The sequence below is a fragment of the Lytechinus pictus genome, unplaced genomic scaffold, assembly GCF_037042905.1.
Source record: "Lytechinus pictus isolate F3 Inbred unplaced genomic scaffold, Lp3.0 scaffold_20, whole genome shotgun sequence".
NCBI classification, from domain to species: domain Eukaryota; kingdom Metazoa; phylum Echinodermata; class Echinoidea; order Temnopleuroida; family Toxopneustidae; genus Lytechinus; species Lytechinus pictus.
In genome coordinates, this window is record NW_026974141.1 from 2,676,414 (window position 1) to 2,699,000 (window position 22,587).

Genomic DNA, 22,587 nt, shown 5'->3' on the forward strand with positions numbered 1-22,587 from the left:
GTTGTTATTGTTTTGTTTCTTTTTTAAATTAAAATCCTTTTTTTCTCCTCCGTTTTGTCAAATCTGATCAGGAAGCATATGTTTTGATTCATTTTCCTCCCTGACCTACCGTTTCGTTTCGAGGAGGGCGAAGCCAGCTACAAAGGGAGCAGGAAAAATTCCATCCACATTTCCCCCGATCGGTTGCTCGAAGAGTTGCTTTTAGTTGGGTGGGGGTAATATGAAGTACATTTTCTTAGCTTTATTTTGAAAATCGAAGGAGGACAATCTCCCCATTAAAAATAATCGAGGGGGACGCCCCTTCCCCCACGGGGCTGCCACCCACTGTTGGTGAATCCAGGGTGGGGGGCACATCCGGCTCATGTCCCCCCCTTGAGAGTCATAATAAAAATGTTTAATGTAGATATGTCACTTCTACCCAAGTGTGCCCCCCCCCCCCCCCCGGCTCTTTTGAAAGCGAGGACCTTTCTTTTACTTTCTCTTTTTTTGTTGGTTCTCAATTTTTTTGCTGACGAAATGACCTTAAATTTTAGGTAAAAACCCCCTTTTTTTTCTTTTTTACTTGTCAAATTTTCATCGGGACTCGAAATGTGCCCCCCCCCCGCCTTGGAAAATCCTGGATCCGCCCCTGTGCCGCCTATAAGTAACCACCATCCTATCCATAATAACAGCCGAAAGAAACCATATTGTGGGGGGGGGGGGGGGACTCAACATAATGCAAAAAAAAAGTGTTGAAAATTTTCATTTTCAGAGCATCTGTCTGCGTTGTCGACGATTGCTCTTCAAGTGCATTTTTTTGTAGTTTACTTAATTTCTATACCTTGTACTTACAATATTTTACGTTTGTCTAAGCTTTGTAATATCCGATCTATTAAAAAGTTGTCACATTGTAATGTATTTCATTATGTTCGTGTGTTGTATATTTATTTTGATTGTACAATAAATGCAGAAACTCCCGGAAAAAAATTGTGCAATTTTTCGGCATTTAGGGTATTTTACTAAATCAAATATTTTGTCTTAAGCTTGTACAATATTTACGTCACTTAGGGGGTGTTGCAAGAAAATATTTGCGATCAATCGCAAATATTCTGTTGCAATTTTACAACTGATAGTTCAAAGTTAGCTGTAGCAAATCAGATTAAAATTCTTGTTTCAAGGAGCAGATTAACAATCAATCACTAATTTGCAATTAACTGACAAACATAATTATGATTGAGTAAGGGACCAAAAATAAACTTGCAATTGATCGCAAGTTTCTTGCAACGCCCCATAAGAGAGAGAGAGAGGAGGGGGGGGGGGGTAAGAGAGGGGAAGAGAGGAGCAGTGACATAGGAAAGAAGAAGGTAAATTGTCAATTCGTCTACTGTCAACTCGTCCACTCACCACATGGTCTACCTTCATTTAGTCTAATGCTCGTCCGTCCATCAACATTTCATCCAACAATCATTTGGTCCAATAATCAATTTTGTGTGGTCCAATCATCACTTCGTCTAATCACAAGTTGGTCTATGACCATTTCGTCTCATAACCATTTGGTCCAATCCTCGTTTTATTTTCATTTATTTTGCCCTATTAACACTAGACCAAATGGTATGGACTAAATGGCTATTAGACCAACTGGTTATGAGACGAAATGGTGAGTGGACGAAATGGATCATGTGGATATTGGACGAACTGATGGTAGACCAAATTAATAATAGTAGACGAGTTGGCAAATGAACGAATTGGCACTGGACAAAATGAAAATAAACCGAAATAAAATGGGACATGGACATGATGGAGATAATTATAGGCCTAGATGCCTAAAGGAACTCGGTATAATGGAAAGGGGGTTATATTGATAATTCGGGAAGGGAATCGATGATACAGAACCACCAACATGCCTAAAGTGATTAGAATTCATTTCCTCGAATGTAAATCATTTCTTAAAACATGTTCCCTCGACTTATAACTAATTCCATCCACTTATAACTCGTTCCTCCGACTTACATAACTCGTTCCCGGCTTATATCAATCCCTCGACTTATATAATTCGTTCAATCGACTTACATAGCTCATTACCTCAACTTATAGAAACTCTTTCCCTCGACTTATATATCTCATTCACACGACTTATAGCCAATGCCCTCAGATTTATATAACTCGTGCCCTCAACTAACATACCTCGTTGCCTCGACTCATATTAACTCGTTCCCTCGTCTTGAATGTCTCATAACTCATTTCCTCAACTTATATCATTCCATCGACTTATATAATTTGTTCAATCGACTTACATGGTGCCTCGACTTATAATAACTCGTTCCCTCGACTTATTATAACTAAATAGTATATCACGACTTAATACCTCCACGCGGGGACAAGTTACAATTCGTAACGAGTTAAGAAAAAAAAAACATGTTACCTTAGTGGCTCCGTATAAAATGGAGAGTGAGAAGGGATTGATATAACTTAAGAACCCCAGGGGGGCACTTCCATTGACGAGTGGATACCATGCGCGACCATGGGGTCTCGAAATGCACCCTAAACAAGTATTTTCCATATTCTGAAAATGCACCCCTTAACAAGTATGGCGTGTGAAACCTTACCCTTAACAAGTATTGGGAACAAAACGATACCCATGGCAAGTATTCCCTGAATTGAACCCCTAAACAAGTATACAGCGATATTTTAATTGTTATATGTCACGGAAAAAGTCGGTTTTATACCTTTACCTACATCATTGGGTTTAGTACGACCCCACCTCGATCCCACACCTCGCCCCCTCGCGCAAATCATCGTACTTTAAACAAAAAGTGTTGGGGCAAAAAGTACATCCTTTATAAAACATTTTAGTATATTATATTTTTGTGTTTTGCCTTACATTTTTTTTGTGTAACTTTTTGTTGAATTTTGGAATGAAAAAGAATAAATGCAATCAATCAATCAGTACTTTTTTTATACCCTCGCAAATTTTTACCGTAAACACGTAGCTTTCCTTGCAAAATATATACCCTTTTTCAGTATTTTAGTATTTTTGACACCCTTATTACGTTACGTACGGCAAAGTGCCCAATCTTGAGTCACGCGTTTCTTTGGTCGCGCATGGTATCCACTCGTCAATGGAAGTGCCCCCCCCCGGAAAAGAACTTAATTAGATGCAAAATAAAATGACAATAATACAAAGAAATATACCAATGATCATCATTTTCATTTTTTAATTTTCTTCTCACACACACATGTGAGAATGATACCAAGTGTTACAATAAATGATTATTCTTTATACTGATTATTTCCCTAAAAAAATAATTTTCATTTTGCAGCAAATATTACCAAGTTTTAAACAACAATCCGCATATCACCCTCATTATATATCATGCTAATAACCTTAAATGGTGCCGTGCGATGTATTGAGCTCTACACAATAAAGTAAAATTATCTTATTATTATTACAACTTTATATAACCAATCAGAATTTTTTTTGCAGATATATAACTTTGATTGATATTTATAGAAATTCCTATATTTCAGATCAATTCAGTTCAACTTTACTATCTTAAAACATTCAAACAATAACGACATTACTATTATGTAAGAAACTCCTTTATCATGCACATGCACTTAAAAAATGGTCGGGGATGATCTGAATAAAGTTTCAGTTAAAATTTTGATATCATTGAGAAAATTTGTTTTAACTAATATCCACTGTTGAAGTTACACAGTCGTGACTATAATTACTAGTACCTTTTTTAAGAAGCCCAAATTACCCATCGGGCGTGTTAAAAGTGTTTCAAAACTACCTCGTACGTCTACCAAAAAATATCGACAGTGAGTATAATTTTGTACAAACCATTTTTTTCTAGTCAGAAATGACTTTGTTCGAGTCAAACAGGACAAGAAACTGGTCAAACATAGCGAGCATAGTTACACACAGCTAAGCCTTTCATATAGTAATTTTTACTGAATTGATTTTTAACGTGATAAATTTGAGCCTTGATTTATTTTTATTATCAATATATGTGTTTATAAATATCTCTGGTGATGTGCATTCCTTCCAGTGCTTGTTTTGCATGTCTGTATATCATATTTTTGTTGCTTTAAAATTGTAGATTTTGTTTCAAGTCGAAATGGAAAAGAATAAATACAATCAAACAGTCAATGAATGAAATTACGCCAACTTAAGTCATTCCTATCTGTATTGCAATTTTGTCCCAAAAAAAGAGATGTACCTGTATTTGCACGTAAATTTACATTCGACTGCATGAAATTTATTAATAAAATATAAGATAAAATTCAAAGTCGGTTTTAAAACGGCAACAAATATACCTCATTTGTTTCATTGCAATAAAATGTAAGAGTACATTATATAGATTTATATACTCTATATTATAACAATATGCATTGAATGACCTGAGACCGATCTCCACAAAATTTGTACACCCTTTATCAGAAGCACACTAATTTCATGAACAAAATAAAGTTTGATGAAATACGGACAAGACTAGGTTATGAATATTATGAAATCGCAAGACGGAGGCTTGAAATTCATTCCGCGGATCATAATGTATCAGGGTGCAGATATGAGATGAAATTTCAGATTCATTCCTCTTCTCCTGCTCCTTCGTCTGTTCCTACTCCTCCTTGTCTATCTTTATATACTTCTTTTCCTCATTCTGCTTATTTCTTATTTTCCTTTATCTTCTTCTCCTTCTATAGGCTCTTCCTCATCCTACTTATTCTTCTTTTTCTCCTTCTCCCTTCCTCCTCCTCTTCTCCTTCACCTCCTTCCTCTCCTCCATTTTTCTCATCCTCCTCCTCCTCCTCCTTCTTCTTCTTTTTCTCCTCCTCCTCCTCGTTCTTCTTCCCCCTCTTCTTCTCCTCCTCCTTCTTTTTCCTTCCTCTCCTCCTTCTTTTTCCTTCCTCTTCACCTCTTTTTATTTTCTTCTTCTTCTTCTCCTCCTCCTTGTTCTTATTCTTCCCCTTCCCCTTCTTCTCCTCCTCCTCCTCCTTCTTCTTCTTCTCCTCCTCCTATACTCCTCCTTTCCTCCCTGTTCTTCTTCTTCTCCTCCTTCTTTTTCCTTCCTCTTCACCTCTTTTTATTTTCTTCTTCTTCTCCTCCTCCTTCTTCTTGTTGTTCTTCTTCTTCTTTCCCTTCCCCTTCTCCTCTTCCTTCTTCTTCTTCTTCTCCTTCCCCTTCTTCTTCTACTCCTCCCTTTCTTCTCGACAGCTTAACAAGAAGGTCCCTTTTTAAGTCTTTGGCATGACTTTGGTTTGGCCGAGGAACGAACACACAAACCATCACCGCTCATTGCTTCGGCGACAATTGCTCCGGCCTTATTTCGTCTAAGAATATGGTTGCAATGGGATTTGAGGGTTAAGTTTGTCATTCCATTAATGTGTGGAATTTGCAGCGGAGCAATTGTCGCCGGAGCAAATGTCATGGAAACCCTCACGAGGGAGCCGCTCTACCACATGCACTCAGCGAGTATGATGGCGATTCCGATCAACGGTCATACATTTTCAAAGCTATTACATTCCTGGTCCCTTTTCCACAAAACTTGGAACTCTCTTCATCTGTTATACCCAACATATTAACGGTGATATACTGGCCTTCTTTACATTTCATAGTTATAGTAGGAACTTATATTAGCATAGCAAGGTAGATAAACGTCGTTGTGGTGCATGATGAGACGATAGAGGGCTGTACCAGACGACATCCCTGCTCCAACGATTGCAACGATCACAATAGTCACGTGACAAGTGTTGGTTAAACACGCGGGAATACTGTAATTGAGATGAATAAGAAAACATTTAAGAAAGTAAATGACTGTGCCATGTTGTGGTCGAATCGATACAATACCAATTTATGTGTGAAATATTTAATTCTATGACATTGTTACAGGATAATTGTTGTTATCAAGGGTTCAAAGAGAATGCGTATAATAATATTGTTAGAGAATATACGCTCGGGAATAATGCTGTGTACATTTTAATAAATACTTTGTGAATATTACCCATAAAACACGTTTTTCACTTTAAAAAAATCCCAACAAAACGAATTCATTTTAACCCACTGTTCCGAAAACTTTTGTTCGACAATTATAATAACAGGTCAAAATTAACGAATAAACTATTGTCTTTTCTCTTTGAACAAAGTTCCATACATACACACACAACCAGTGTGTTTATCTTCATCATCTTGAAGCAGCATTTACTCTGGAAGAAGAAGAAGAAACGGCGTTGAGAAAGTTTTATACTTACATACTCTCGGGTGCAACGGCTGGGGGTTCGAGACTAACAAGTTTTGCGTATATGACAATGGGAAGAATGAAATTAACGACTGCTACGAGCGGACCACCAACCAGCGGTAGAAAGGTCGTAAAGTGCGGGAAAGTCGTGGCGATGACGAGTAGAAAGAGCACATACAACGAACGCAGTAAGCAGCGTTTCCACGTGAATTCTGCAAGAGAAATAGAGAGAAATGAATCGGCCTGAATAGTTATGAAGCGGGAAAAAATATAGGGATCACAAGCTAACATCTACAAAAATGTCAAAATTCGTATATCACCAGATCGATATTTTTTTCACTTTTTTGTTTGTATGTCTTGTCTTTTTTTTTTTTTTTTTGGGGGGGGGGGATAGAAGGGGCATTCACCCCCCCCCCCCCATTTGTTACAGGTATTCATCCTACATGATTTTAATCTATGTACCATTTGGGGTATTGGGGCACGAAATAAGAATCTTCAATGAGTTTTCAGTCTTCCTTATCAAGGCGGCACAGCCTATCCCAGGGGCCGCGAACCCGTGAGGGCTGGTACCTTCGACCCCGACACTTTTTCAGAACATGGAAACGACCACCAAAATATATTTTTGGCATGTTCAGCCCCCCCCCCCCCTATTCACACACACACACTTTTCAAATCGTTCCGCGGATCCTGACACAATGTATGTCTATACAGTGCGTCCCACAAAAAACGAAACCGAGATTTAGCGATGATTTATCATAACTTAATCATAAATAAAACAGACAAATGACCTATCAATGTAAAGCTTAGAATCTCTTCTTTCATCTGATATTACTTAGATTATTCCTCATTCACGCATGAGTGAGCAAAAACAATTTGAAGAAAGGATACCAAAAACTCATTTGCCGGGGGTATCTGAATTTCAAAAAGAAAATCACATGCCTAAAAAGTTCAATATCTGCTCTTTTATTTGATACCTGGTCCAGAAGTAAAAAAGTTATGTTCCCTCGAAACAATGCTTGTATTTCCATAATTTCATTAAATAAACGTGTTTTCACCGGTTTCCCACAGAAGCTATCGCACGGTTAACAAAAGACTTAATGCATGGCTGATCGTCAACAAAACGGAGTGCCGAGTGAGTTTGAACGCTAGCATGTAAAACCTCTTCATTTTATGAAATTATTGAAATTCAAGCCTTATTTCAAATAACCAGAACTTTGTTATTTCTTGACCATTTACTGTAATTGAGGTATCAAATTAAAGAGCAGATATTAAACTTTTTAAAAATTTGGTTTTCGTTTTGAATCCCAGATACAGCCCGCCAAATGAGTTTTTGGTATCCCCTCTTCAAATTGTTTTTGCTCACTTATGCGTGAATGAAAAATAATCCAAGTAATTTCAGATAAAAGAAAAGATTCTAAGCTTTACAATGGTAGGTCATTTGTCTATTGCATTTGTGATTAAGGTATAATAAATCATCGATAAATCTCGGTTTCGTTTTTTGTGGGACGCACTGTAAATTAATGAATGTGAACCTACCGTAAGGAATATTGAACAAATCTTCAGCATCTTGGAAGAAGGGATTCGAGGTGATGATGATGACTGGTATCGTATAACACATTATTAGAATTATGAAGGGTACGGTGATGAAATGTGACGTCACAATGTCCAGGATGTTTACTGCCCCGACCGCTTGAAAAGTCTCACCGTAGATGAGGAGGCACGTTACGGTGACCGGAAAATAAATAATTGCTATAACTGTATTGGACAAGAGAAGCAAAGATTATCCATGATTACTGATTCAAATATGTATTGAGTTTGTTTTATTTATCATATTTGTATTGGAATAGGGTTAAAAAAACCGCTTTCAGTCGCCAGGCCTTTTTTCATATATACATATGCATATAAAAAGCAAACGAGAAAAGTTTATCTTTGAATAATACAAGCAAAGTTAAGTACCGTTAGTTCATTACATGATTTTACACAAGCGTGCACCCGTCCCCGCACGCACGCACACACGCGCGCAACACACTCACACATGTTTCATGACTATTCAGTTTGAATATACATAATTATGAACGAATGAAACGTGTATAACCCAAAAGATGCACCCTTCTATTAGTCAGTTGACACCGTATATTCAAAGTGCATGGTGCATTTTCAACACCTGAGGGTAGTACAATGTCGCAACACTGAATGGTGTTTATTATAACACCGTAGGTTTCACAGTGTATGTTGTCTTCGGTAGATATGAAACAATATTTGATGGGCAACAAAAGTAATTTGATAACGAGTTATTCCATGTTTATCTTTTAATAATTGTTAATTCGTTCATAATGAAAGCTGAATGTTAAATCTCCCCCATTAACATACGGGTGTGTTTGGGGATGTGTGTGTGATGGTATGAGTGTGTGGGTGAGAGTGTGTGGAGAATGCGTGTGTGTGGGTGCGAGTATGTGGGTTTTAGTGTGTGTGGATGTATGTGCGTGGGTAAAATAATGCCGTTTTATGGTGTATGTTGTCTTCGGTAGATATAAAACAATTTGATGAGCAGCAAAAGTAATTTCATAACTGATAATTTCATATGTATCTCTTGTTTATTCATTCATAATGAAAACTGATGAATCCATGTTAACGCTTCCCATTAATGTGCAAGGGTGTGTGGGGATGTGTGTGTGATGGTATGGGTGGGTGGGTGAGAATGTGAAGGATGTGTGTGTGTGTGTGTGTGTAAGGGTGGGTGGGAGAGGGCGTGTGTGGGGGTGCGTATGTGTGGGTGTATGTGCGTGGGTGAAATAATACAATGAAATGTTTTATTCTTACCGACCCGTACTTCGTTTTGCTTTTATTATTCAGTAACGTATAAATTCGTTCTGTGTTTTATGTTATATGTGTATTATGTTTTACAAGATTGCTGAAAAACAGCATGAAGGCTTAGAGCAGGTTTATTTTTACCATATATGAATTAAATGAACAGACAAACAAACGAAGCACGGTCATAATTATCTCAAAATGTTACACCATATAATTATAATTAACACTATATCTTGGAACACAACAACCTAATTTCTAGAACCATCTTCAAGCGAAAAAAAAACACACTTTCGGTCCCACACACAGCCTATTATCTCGTTTGAAATGTTTACCGGTTAATTTTCTTGGGTTTTCTGCGTTCTGAAATTCAATCAGGCAGAATAAGACATTGAGTTTTCAGAAGTTTATTATTTCAAAGTGCATTGAAATGTTAATTCAATGCGTCATATAAATGTAATTTTTTATGTTTTATATTATCCTTAGTATATTTAAAGAAACCAAAATTTTCATGCGTACCTGTGTAACCAAATAGTTTTCAGATGTTTATTATTTTAAAGTGCATTGAAATGTTAACTCAATGCGCTATATAAATGTTATTTTTTATTATTATTATCCTTATTAAATTAAAAGAAACCAAAATTTTCATGCGTACCTGCGTAACCAAATAGTTTTCAGATGTTTATTATTTCAAAGTGCATTGAAATGTTAAGTCAATGCGCTATATAAATGTTTTTTTTTTCATTTTTGTTTTATTATCCGTAGAAAATTAAAAGAAACCAAAATTCTCATGCGTACCTGCGTAACCAAATAGTTTTCAGATGTTTACTATTTTAAAGTGCATTGAAATGTGAATTCAATGTTTTACATAAATATGATTTTTTTTCTTTTATTATCCTTAGTAAATTGAAAGAAACCAAAATTTCCATGCGTACCTGCGTAACAAAATAGTTGTCAGATGTTTATTATTTTAAAGTGCATTGAAATGTTAATTCAATGCGCTCTATAAATGTAATTTTTTATTTGTTCATATTATCAGTAGCAAATTTAAAGAAACCAAAATTTTCATGCGTACCTGCGTAACCAAATGGTTTTCAGATGTTTATTATTTCAAAGTGCATTGAAATGTTAAGTCAATGCGCGATATAAATGTATTTTTTATATTATCCTTAGTAAATCAAAAGAAACCAGAATTTTCATGCGTACCTGCGTAACCAAGCAATACACTGGTCGTGAAATCTTCCGGATTACGCATATCGTGTTGCACTGTGGGATACACCGATTGTCCCGCGTACGCGAATATGATGTCGCCCATCGACGACAAAACCTCTGCGGTTTCGACTCCGCCGTGGTTGTCGAGGTTGGAGTAGTAATCGTGGTCGAGCAGGGCTCCGATGAACAGGAACCCACCGGCCGTCGTCGCAGTGATGACGGCGAAGTAACCTGCAAACCTAGGGGTGGTGTAAATATTGATATTCAACAAGATTAAATCAACAAGACATAAATATAGAAAAGAGAAGATATCAAGGCAGTATTTTAAATTAACATATTAAGACCCTTTTTGTTTCTTTTCATATCATTCGTTACTCCACGTATCATCTTAATATTACAAAAGTAAGCATTGTTCTATTTACCCCCATTCGTATTCTCTGTCCCTTTCCTTTCTTCTTCTATATTTCCATCCTCTTCTTCGATATTTCCATCTTATCCTATTGTTTCCCTCCCTTTTTGTTTCCTTATCCCCCTGACCTTTTCTCTTGTTTTCTTTTTACCCCTCCGTTTTGCTCCTTTTCACTTGTACTTGCTATCAATCTCAGAGTTTATAAGATAGTCAAAATAAAACAATCATCAATCTAAATATATATTGGACGAAGTGAACCCCTGCCCACAACCATAGGCGGCGGAAGCGGGGGGGGGGGACGTGTCCCCCCCTAAATTTTTTGTTGATAACCTTCTTTTTTTTTTTTGCTTGTCGAAAAACTTTTGGTGGTCCCTCCATGAAATTTAGTGGTTGATAACCCTTTTTTGTGTGTTTTTGGCTTGTCAAAAAATTTCTGGCTTCCGCCGCCAATGCCCACAACTCCCCTTACAAAGATGCTGACTTGGTTGGGATCAACCCAGGGGATCCACTCACCAGAAATCCTTCGGGGTTCCCATCCAGAGGAAAGGGCAGACACACACTGCTACGATGGGCAAGTACGAGCATACTGTCAGACGTACTCCGACGAGATTGAGTAATACATCGAGATTATCTGCTAGGATTAGCAATCCCGTCGTACAGATCGCGACACCGTACAGATAAAGGAGAACAGATGCTATCCGCCTGATTAAAACAATATATATATAAGATAGACGAAAAGAATGGGTCAGCGCGATATAAAAATATCAAATAAGGAGTCAAAACTCGACTGCTTCCAAATAAAAAGTACTCCATGCCCGTTCTTCTTCTACTTGTTCAACTCTCTAGCTCTTTTATTCTCTTTTCTCTTGCCTTCCTTTCCTTTCCCTTCTCTTACAGCTCTTTTGTTTAGTCGAATAGTTTTACAGGCGTACCCTGACACAGGCCCCTGCTTTTTGGGTTTATACATAAGTTAGATATTGTATTTTGAATTTAGTAAATTTTTAATTTATTAACAAACTTCATTCATATGGCATGAATATTTTGTTTTAAACGATATACAATGATAACATAAACAAAAACATTCATAACTGTATGTCGTATAAATCAGTAATACATCAATACATAGATTTCCAATTATTATAAATATATACATCTATATATACAAAGAGAAATGACGAATTGAGATTTAACAAAAAGAAGGTGTAGCATAATGCAATATACATAAGTTATCTAATTATCGAATACAAATCAGGAAGTAAATAAATTTATAACGTGAGAGATATATCCTTGGTAATGGTGGCTTTGGTGGATTTTAGATAGCTTGAATGAAATTTAAAAAGAAAAATGTACTTGATGTTAAAACTCACCCCTTTTGTATATTGTATTCATATTCATTGTTTTGAACTAAAATTGATTTCGTATGCTTCACATGAAAAATAGATGAAATGTCAATTGGAAGAAAAGTAAATTTTTACTTGAATCACCACTCTGGGACCAACTGAACAAAAGTTACTATCAATGTATCTTGCTATCCAACGGTTACTTCCCTGAAATCCTCTATTCTGATTGGCTATTGGGCATTGTTACCATGGTAGTTACCAATGGAAGACAAGGTTACAATTAAAGTAACTTTTTATGCAACAGGCCCTTGTATAAATATCCAGTGCTGTGAAAGATTTCACCCCATTTCAACTTTTCACTCTCAACCATTTCTTTCTTACTTTCCGATTTCAATCTTATTCATTCCACCGTCAAACAATACTTTTGACAGTCAATTATTTCTACTTATTATTAAAAAACTATTTTTAGTATACATTTAGTACACAATACAGAAAATATGTGGTATACCTCCCATTCCATAATAGCAATTTTCTCTCTTATTTCTGTTTATGGTAACTCCCGTAAGAACTAGGCAGAAGAGCTTATTGCTGGTAAACGCCACATTTCAAATTCTGCTTTCGAAAAAAAAAATTAACAAGTTAACAAGTTAATCCTCTTAAGGCTAATACCTCGGTCACATTTGCTCTACGGCGGTCGTATCGAAAACAGCCGTTTAATTCATTTTTATTCAAATCCCACTATTATGTAGCTGGTACAAAACATTTTAAATCGGCTGTTTTCGACTTGCCGTTCGGCCGCCGTAGAGCAAATGTGACCGAGGTATTATCAATAACCATGATTGGTTTGTGTTAAACAAAATGTAATCTGATTTTTTTTTTAATCGATTGAAAAAAAGATAAAAGAAAATGATCTCACCTGCCCCATATTCCATAGCCCTCGTAGGCGAGGGCTGGGTAGGGATATCGATGGATTTCTGTTCTGTATTTAGAAAATCTATGTCGTAAGATAATCCAACTCTTCGATAGCAATGTCCCTGAGAAAGCCGACAGAAGCAAGGCAACAATGGCCACCATAAGACCCCATACACCTAATATGGAAAATAAAAGAAAATGTATTGATTTAACAGGGGAGTGGAAGCTGTAAGGGCTGGGGGCTCATTCCACCCACGCCACTCCTTTTTTTTCAAAAGCAAGATCGGAATTCAAAGAAAACATAATTTCTTTTGTTATTTTTTTAAAATTTCAATGCATGTTACCCCCCCCCCCCCCACCACCACCACCACTTTCAAAATCATTTCAATGCCCCTGCTCAGTATCGTCAAAGAAAGCTTGGTGCTACTTCTACTAGTATTAGTACTACTACTATTACCACTACTACTACTACTACTACTACTGCTGCTGCTGCTGCTGCAACTGCTGCTGCTACTACTACTACTACTACTACTTCTACTACTACTACTACTATTACTACTACTACCAATCCTACTAATGCTTCTACTGCTACTACTTCTACTATTACGACTACTACTCCTATTACTACTACTACTACTACTACTACTACTACTACTACTACTACTGCTACTACTACTACTGCTTCTACTGCTGCTACTACTACAGCTGCTGCTGCTACTACTACTTCTACTTCTACTACTGATACTACTACTTCTACTGCTACTACTATTACTACTATATCTATACTGCTACTATACTACTTCTATTACTGCTACTACTACTACTACTTCTGCGCTGCTACTATACTACTTCTACGAATACTTCTACTACCTTTACTACCAATCCTACTAATGCTACTACTACTACTACTACTACTACTACTACTACTACTACTACTACTACTACTACTACTTCTACTATTTCTACTACTTCTACTACTAATACTACTACTTTTACTGCTATTACTATTACTAACAATACTATTACTACTACAACTATACTGCTACTGCTACTGCTACTGCTGCTACTACTGCTCCAAATTAATAATAATAATGATAATAATAATGATATCATTATTATTTATTTTGTTAGTATTATTATTATAACTATATAGAACATTAATTTTGTATAGCGCTTAATACAATGTTTCTAAGCGCTGCATGCTATTACCCCGACACGGCTACCCTAATGAGCTCGAGCACTCAGGGAATTCCTTCCTACCAAGTACCCATTTACTACAAATGGGTGGGGAGTGGCAAATGTAGATAATTGCAATGGCGTCCAATTTTTTGAAGACCAAGAAAAAAAAAGGAAAGAGAGAAGGGTGAAATAATTTCTGAATATTATGTCCAAATCTATTACAAAATTTGATTTTTTTAATATTTAAAATGTCAAGTTTTTCCTCGCTCGCTCACAATTATATATATATATATATATATGTATAATTTTTTGCTCCTTTCACCACAGCCTTTTTTGTGTGTCGGTTAGGGGTTTTGTTAAATTATTTGTACGAAAATTCAAACTTAACTAAAAAAAAAAAAATGACGGCGGCCATTTTGGATTTTATGGTTTTACAGCAAATTATTCGAGACAGACCTCTTCAGTATTGCTCTTTATGTTATTCTTTAAACGTGAAAATAAGCATGGTCTACGTAGTTTGTTAAGATGGTCGAATGAAACCCTTATTTTCTGATTTGGCCCCCAACTTAGAATGAGTTATGGGACCTCTTTCGGAGAAAAATTAGTGTGTTATTAAAAGTGTTAAGCCGTATTTCGTCTAAAAAGCGGCATCAATATTCAAGTGTTTGAATAAAAATAGGCTTCATTTGCTATGTAGTATTGCACCTATTTATAGCTGCCCCAAGCACTCTCATCGATACAAAGGAATGGCAAAAAGAAGCTGCTGAAAACTGCTTATCTAATAAAAGAGAGCCAATGGAGTAAATTAGAAAGTAAAAAGGGGCCTAAGCTTTCGATCCTAGCAGAATCTTCGTCGGAGGCAAAATGACAGCCCCTTTTGACTTTCTAATACAAAGGAATGCATGGAAGCATTTTATTACCCAAATCACAATAATACATGTCCCATAATGTGATCTAACAAATGCTGATCTAGATTAATTACTCCCGTGATGCAGATTGTGGGACTAAATATTGGTTGATAAATATATCATTTTTGAGAACTACGCTCCTTTAGATAACTACGAATTTATTTGTACGTCATTTTACTGTAAAACCGATTGTGATATGATTTCCTTTTCAAAGAGATTTAGATTTCTACGATATTTAAAACAAAAATAATCATGTAACCATAAAAAAAGCGAAATACAACGACTCCGAATATTAAGTCTACTTGATGGACTTTTCGTTTGAAAAAGATCAAATTAACAATAATAAAATGTATGAATATTCCTCAAAATTATTGAGATTACATGTTTTTATCCATTGACCAAAATAATATTTGTCATTCCTGCCCAAATTTTTGTCACAGACACTATTTCTTTATTTCTTTCCTGCCCCTAAAATAAGTGGTTATAATTTATGACCCAGTCCCGGATTCCAGGATAATTTACCACATAGAGGGGACACTTATTATCGGTTCAAAACTTTGTCAAGCAAAAAAGGGGGGTCTAGAGGGAAAGCCCCCCCCCCCCCCCCCCCACCTAGATATCGCCCGCGTCAGCTCAACTGGAGCCCGTTTCATTAAGAGATGCAACTGCCATTATGGCAACTACCATGGTAACCTTGATTTTGATTGGCTGCTGAGCCCTGTTGCCATGGTATTTGCCGTAATGGCAATATGAAAATAGCCCCAGATGTGACAGGATCGGTAAAACGATGCGCTATCATGAGTTTACTGCAGTCAAGACCATTGACGCAAGTTGAGTCTCGCCTTGAACGATTTTTTTTTCAAATTTATCTTCTTTTTTTTTAAATGAGGTAAGACTCTGAAAAAATACACGTCCAAGGTTTGTTATCTGATTTAAAGCCTCCAAAGCAGAGTTACCCCTTATCGTTAGTGGGGGGGGGGGGGGATACGCATGCCGCCCCCGATAATACCATATAATACCTACCAGTCCGTGAAATAGCACCAGGAAGTATCTGGATCCCTAAACCGGCAATCTTTCCACTGATGAGGGCTGTTGCACTCATGATCGAAAGACCGCCATGGCTGAATTGCTGGAGAGAAACAGAAAGACAGAGTGGGAGAGAGAGAAAGGGGGGCGGGCGGAAATGGGGAATGGATAGATAGAGGAGCAGGGAGAGAGATGGGTGGGAGGGAGGGAAGAGAAGACGAGAGAGGGGATAAAGGGAATAAAAGATTAGAGAGGGAGACAGACAGGCATTGAGAGAAAGAGGATAGGAGTGATGGGGTTAATGGGTGGGGGAGAGAGGATGAGAAAGTGGTGGGAGAGACAGGGGAAGGAGATAGAGAATGGAGGGAGAGAAATTGAGAAAAAGGGATGGAGATCGGAGTTAGGGGGAGACAGAGGGGGTTGCTTTTGAAGTTGAGATAATTTATTTTAATTTGATTTGATTTGATAGCATTTATTCCATTCATCATAAAAACAAATACAAGGCACATACAAAGTTTACATAAATTACATGGGAAAATTGCAGATATTACAATGATAAAATCTGGGAAACAGTTAAATAAAGTACATGATTTATAAATGAATGAGGAGGCAACTAGAAAGGGAAAGCCTTATTAGCGCTGCCACCTTTACAAAATCTGGAAACTGAATATATATATATGATATTGTAAAATACATGATGTAATAAATACTGAATACCAGACATAAACATTAAACATAAAAGGGGGGGAAAGAAGAAGAAGAAGAAAAAAAAAAAAAAAAAAAAAAAAAAAAACCTGATCATACATTATTTGAATATTTACTGAGAAGTTGTGTTTTATATCTCCTTTTAAAAACATTTAATGATGGACTAGATTTAACAGAAAATGGTAACTTGTTCCAGATAACGGGTCCTTTGTAAAAAATACAATTCTTTGCTAAAGAGGTGCGTATTTTGGGTATGTGGAAGTCTGCAGATCCTCGCGTATGATAAGAATGAAAATCGGCATTGTAACAAAATATTTCAGAGATATTGTTTGGAATATAGCTTTTGTAACATAAATACATAAAAATTGCAATTTCATAATCAGAGAAATCATAAACATTCAACAAATTTAACTGACTAAACGGCGGCTTGGTATGGGCAAGAAAATTGGCATGTGTGATGATTCTCACTGCTCTTTTTTGTAGCCGGTATAAACGTTGCATTGAGTATGAAGTACAAGAACTCCAGGCAATGTTACAATATCGAAAATACGGTGAAATAATGGAATTATAAATCATTTTGAGAATCTTTTTTGGAAAAAACTTTAACTTGTTTAGGATACCTATACTTTTCGAAATTTTCATGCAGATGACATCAATGTGTTCATTAAATGATAACCTACTATCAATAGTCACACCCAGAAATTTTAAAGAAGTACATCTATTAATAATGTTATCATTCATAGAAACAACTATATTATTATAATCAATTATCTTGTTAGAAAAAATCATGTAATGAGTTTTATTAGTGTTTAAAACCAATCTATTGGACATCAGCCATGAATTTATTTTGTTGATTTCGTTATTAAAATTGAGAATCAGATTTGCGATATTATAATCACTCAAGAACACACTGGTGTCATCTGCAAATAGTATATATTGAAGAATGCGAGATGAATTACAAATGTCATTCATATAAATTAAAAACAAAAGCGGGCCAAGTATGGATCCCTGGGGTACTCCACATCCAATGACCTGTAAATCAGACTTGTGATTGTTAACTAAGACATATTGCATACGATTTGACAAATAACTTTTAAAAAGATCTAAAAGAACACCTCGTATACCATAATTATTTAATTTATATAAAAGAATTGAATGATCTAAAGTATCAAAAGCTTTGCTTAAATCAAGAAATAATCCAATAAGTATTTTCTTGTTATCTAGTGATTTACAAACTTTACAAACAAAATCAACTAAAGCAGAAGATGTGGAGTACCCAGGACGAAAACCGTATTGACTATTAGATAAAATATTGTACTGAACAAGGAATTTAAACAATCGATTATAAATACACTTTTCAAATATTTTGGAAAATACAGGTAACACAGAAATTGGTCGATAATTATTAGAACTTGCATGAGAACCGCCTTTAAATAAGGGTATAACTTTGGCAATTTTTAAGTTATCAGGAAAAATTCCTGTCAACATCGAACAATTGAAAATATCGCTTAACGGAAAACAAATAATATGAATAACTCTTTTAACAATAGAAATATCAATATCATCAAAGCCAGTACTTGATCGATTTTTAAGATTACAAACAATATTGATTATTTCTTTTGGAGTAATGGGCATAAACAAGGCAGATTGGTCATTTCTATCTAAATATTGCACAAAATTACATGTGAAATCAGAAGTAATATTTTGCGTTAAAGAAGGTCCAATATTGATAAAATATTTGTTTAATTCATTAGCGATTTCATTATTTTCTTTAAATGATCGATCACCTACAATCAGTTCATCAATGAAGGTGTTTTTTGAAAAATTTCCCATGGATTATGTCGGTCAAAGCAATATGTATCACATAAAATAACTCAAACAGAATAAGTTATATTTTATACTTAGAAGACAGAAATATCTGACATTTTTCATATTAAAAGGGGAAAATGTAATCGTTTGAGTATTGTCCCCAAAATTTACACACTTTAATGGAAGAGCTATATTAAATATACCAATGAATAATTCAACAAATACAGAATTCCCAAATTTACATAACCTTGAACATATCGTGACATCAGTTAACTTGTTTACAATTTTTTTTTGGGGGGTGCAGCAACCAAATATGGTTCTAAAATGTTCGCATTAAAACAATTCAAGCAGAAAAACGTGACTTGGTTAATCCAAATTACGTGCTCTTTTGTAAATTTGTAAAGCAACCATAACCTTGTACATACCGTGACAACATTTAACTTGTTTACTATCTATTTTTTACGGGGGGTGTAGCAACCGAATCTGGTTCTAAAATGTTCTCATTAAAACAATTCAAGCAGAAAAAATGTTTGGTTACTCCAAATTACGTGTTTTTTGTAATTTTTCAAAGCAACCACCTGGGGCCTGTTGCATAAAACTTTTTACCTGAGAAAACTCTGGTAAAAACTGAAAATTAAGGTTAGTCTGATTTCTGCCATTGACTTTAACACAGGGCAAAAACTCCGGTAAAAACAACCTGAGTCTTCTCAGGTAAAAAGTTTTATGCAATGGACCCCTTGACAAGTTGCCAAGTTAAACCGAACCACGTCGACTCCCTTCTTTTGGTGGGCTGAAAGGCGTATCATTTATGGGCCACTAAATTATGATTTCTTTTCTCCCCAAACATTAAGAGTATTCATATTGTAATGAATGGCGGAACAATAGTTCTGAAATGCTCTGAAAGTACATTCACTTCTCCATAGCAGCGTGAAATATACATTGTTCTAAACTAGCGGAGAAATAAACGAGTTTTGGAAGTTAACAGGGGCTAACAGGACCCATCAATCGAAGTGAATAAGCAATAATAATCGCCATTTAAATATTTAAACGACAAACAAATATTTTGTTAAGTTATCATAAAGGTATAGTGATTTTTCTACACATTTAAACTGTTGGGCAGCATACTGTCCACTGTGTTGGGTAATGTATGTTGGTAAAAATATTTATAATTATATATGTATTATCCAATTGAGCAAATTTATTACCAAATTATTAGTTTTTATTACCCAATTTGGGCAGGTTTTTAACCAATAGTCGTGTGGACAGTATATTGCCCAGGGTCGGATACAAGTTGGCCATTTTTTGCCCAACTGTTTTAAGAATGTATACTCTAAAAGAAAACAAAAGTAGCAAACCAAACAATAACAACATATATAATACACTGACAAAAACTAGTGGTGAATCATCCTACACGTTTAGGAAGCTCAAAATTAGTGAGCGAGTTTAATACTATTTTTTAAAGTCATTTATTTCATAATAAAATAAAGAAGGTATAATTTACCCAATCCTTTTGGCAGAGATGATGGGACGAACTCCCTTTCACCGCATATAGACAGGTTCATACACTGTAAAAAAACTGTGGTGTTAAAACTGACACCAGTTGGTGTTAATAGAGGACCACACCCTGAGGTGTTAAAATTACACCATAGAGATTGAACATAACACCAAAGAGTGTAAATATAACAACCAAACGTGTTGTAATAACACCTATAGGTGTTAAACTAACACTGTCAATTTAACACCGGTGTTAAATAACTGGTGTGGTCCTCTATGTACACAGGTTAACACCACAGTTTTTGCTGTGCAGGTTCATATGATGCAAATATTTCAAAAGAACATACACGGCTATATAAGTACAATGATAATTTTTTTTATTTGGAGTAAAATTCTATTATGAATGGATTAAAATTCCAAAGATATTCTGGATCTTATCACGATCCAGACGTAGTCTGCATTCACAGACCCTGATTGAAACTTTGATCAACAAGTGTGTCTACACGCAAAGACTAGCACATACAAAACTTGCTGTTTTGAGGGCCTTCAGTACACAAGGCATGAGTAGGCTGCAATTCAGACCCTTAAAGGGATGGTACAGGCTGGAGATATTTATATCTCAATAAATAGAGTAAATTTCACAGAGCAAAATGCTGAACATTTGATCAAAATCGGGTAACAAATAACGAAGCTATTGAATTTTTTTAAGATTTGCATTATTCTGGTGAAACAGTTCTAGGCATGTCTTTATGAATATTCATTAGGTGGCCTGATGATGTCATATCCCCACTTGTTCTTTTGTATTTTATTATACGAAATTAGGTTTATTCAAAATTTTCATACGAAGAACTAAAGTATCTTACTAAACAAGAATGCAAGCTGAACTTTTTGTTATATTGCTTTGAAAAGGGGACATAATATTAGTCTATGTCGGCACTATTGTGATTAATCGGTGAGGACGTTAAATGGAGGCCCCGTGTAGAGGAGAGTCACCACCTTTGCACGTTAAGAACCCACTGCACTATTCGTATAAGAGTAGGGGGAAACCCCGGTGTAGTGGTCCACCTGCATTCCCCCCAATCAGTTATATCGGGAGGAGAGACCTGCGGGTCACAGTGATTCAGTTCGCTTTTCGCCTCCCAGGCACAGGTGACGCCAAAACAAATAATAATAATAATAAGAAGAAGAAGAATAAAAGGAAAATGTTACCAGAAAATTAATGGAATGATAATAATTTAAAAAAATTATTTATCATTCGATTACACTATAATATTTATGACACACATACACACAAAGATTTTTTTTAATGAATTTATGGAGGAGGGGGGAGGGCAAGCCCCCAAACCCCTATAACCGGAAAACACTTCTGTTCTTTGCGAGAATATATTATATTTTCTTTACAATAAAACGGTGTATACATCTATTACGTATTCCATTTCCCCATTTTCTAAAAGGAATGTTACCAGGAAAATAAGGGAATGATAATAATAAAAAAGTTATTTACTATTCGATTACACTATGATATTTATGACACACATACACACAAAGAATTTTTTTTTGATGAATTTATGGAGGAGGGGGGAGGACAAGCCCCCAAACCCCTGCAACCAGAAAACACTCCTGTTCTTTTCGTGAATATATTCTATTTTCCAAAACATATTTATATTACATATTCAAGCATTCTGTTTTCAATGCTGTTTTTTTTTAACCATTGATCAGTGTAATTGTTTAGCTAATATTCTCGGTAGTCCAGATCATGAAAAAACAGTTTTTAAAATGTAATGTTTGAGTACATTGCAATGTTTAAGACCATTTGATAAGTCGTTGATATTCATGGATTTTCTTGCTTATGAACCTATATTTAGGAGGACACTAATATGACGAAGATTAGTGAAGTATTTATAAGACAAACAACCAGCTACTTAAAATACCAAATTCATTATTATTTTAATGCACTTTCTTTATCGATCTTTGGGCTTTGAAACATCCATACAAAGTGCTCATTTTTTTTCAACGAGTACTAGTAGTCAAATTCATACAAGCTAGTTGGTTACTTAGTGTATATAGTCGTGTAACAAGATCAATATTGATTTCAAGTCAGATAAAAATTTCTTGAAATTCAAATTCTGCCATGATTTGGTAGTCAAAGTTTTCCATTTTCTTTTCTAAATTTGCAAAGTTGAGTAAAGTCTTAAAGCTAGTACACAATAGAATAGAGCATCCAGTTATAGTTGATATTATCAGTAGAAATATTACAAATATTATGAAAGAATATTGAGGAAAACTTACCGATGAGTGTGATGTGTTTTCGATATGTTCATTTTCTTTTGAATCTTCACCTCCATATGATTTCCTTTTTTCAAGAATTAGAGGGTAATCCGATTTGTCACTTGCCATGATTGTCGATGGAAGCGATAATCTGTAGTGATCAAAAGGCAAGAATTTAAATAATAAAAAGAGGGTTTCTCATACATAATTTCATGCAACAATTCATTTCAATTCAATTTATTCTTTTCGGCATCCTCGATAAAACAGTCGGGAGACTGATACAAACAGAGATA

At 35.5% G+C, this 22,587-nt stretch overlaps 1 protein-coding gene across 2 annotated transcripts in view; it reads right to left on the reverse strand.

Moving 5' to 3' along the window:
- Nucleotides 1-3,169: 3,169 nt before the first annotated feature.
- The window catches only part of LOC129283401 (uncharacterized), a 35,035-nt gene continuing 15,617 nt past the window's right edge, over nt 3,170-22,587 (reverse strand). For both annotated transcript variants that reach the window (XM_064115044.1, XM_064115045.1), the window contains exons 2-9: nt 22,316-22,445; nt 16,016-16,121; nt 12,910-13,081; nt 11,167-11,355; nt 10,239-10,483; nt 7,761-7,979; nt 6,238-6,436; nt 3,170-5,760 (exon numbers count right to left, since the gene is read on the reverse strand). In XM_064115044.1, coding sequence (XP_063971114.1) covers nt 5,592-5,760; nt 6,238-6,436; nt 7,761-7,979; nt 10,239-10,483; nt 11,167-11,355; nt 12,910-13,081; nt 16,016-16,121; nt 22,316-22,423 — 1,407 coding nt within the window. In that variant the 5' untranslated portion in view covers nt 22,424-22,445 and the 3' untranslated portion in view covers nt 3,170-5,591. The remainder of the gene's footprint in view (nt 5,761-6,237; nt 6,437-7,760; nt 7,980-10,238; nt 10,484-11,166; nt 11,356-12,909; nt 13,082-16,015; nt 16,122-22,315; nt 22,446-22,587) is intronic.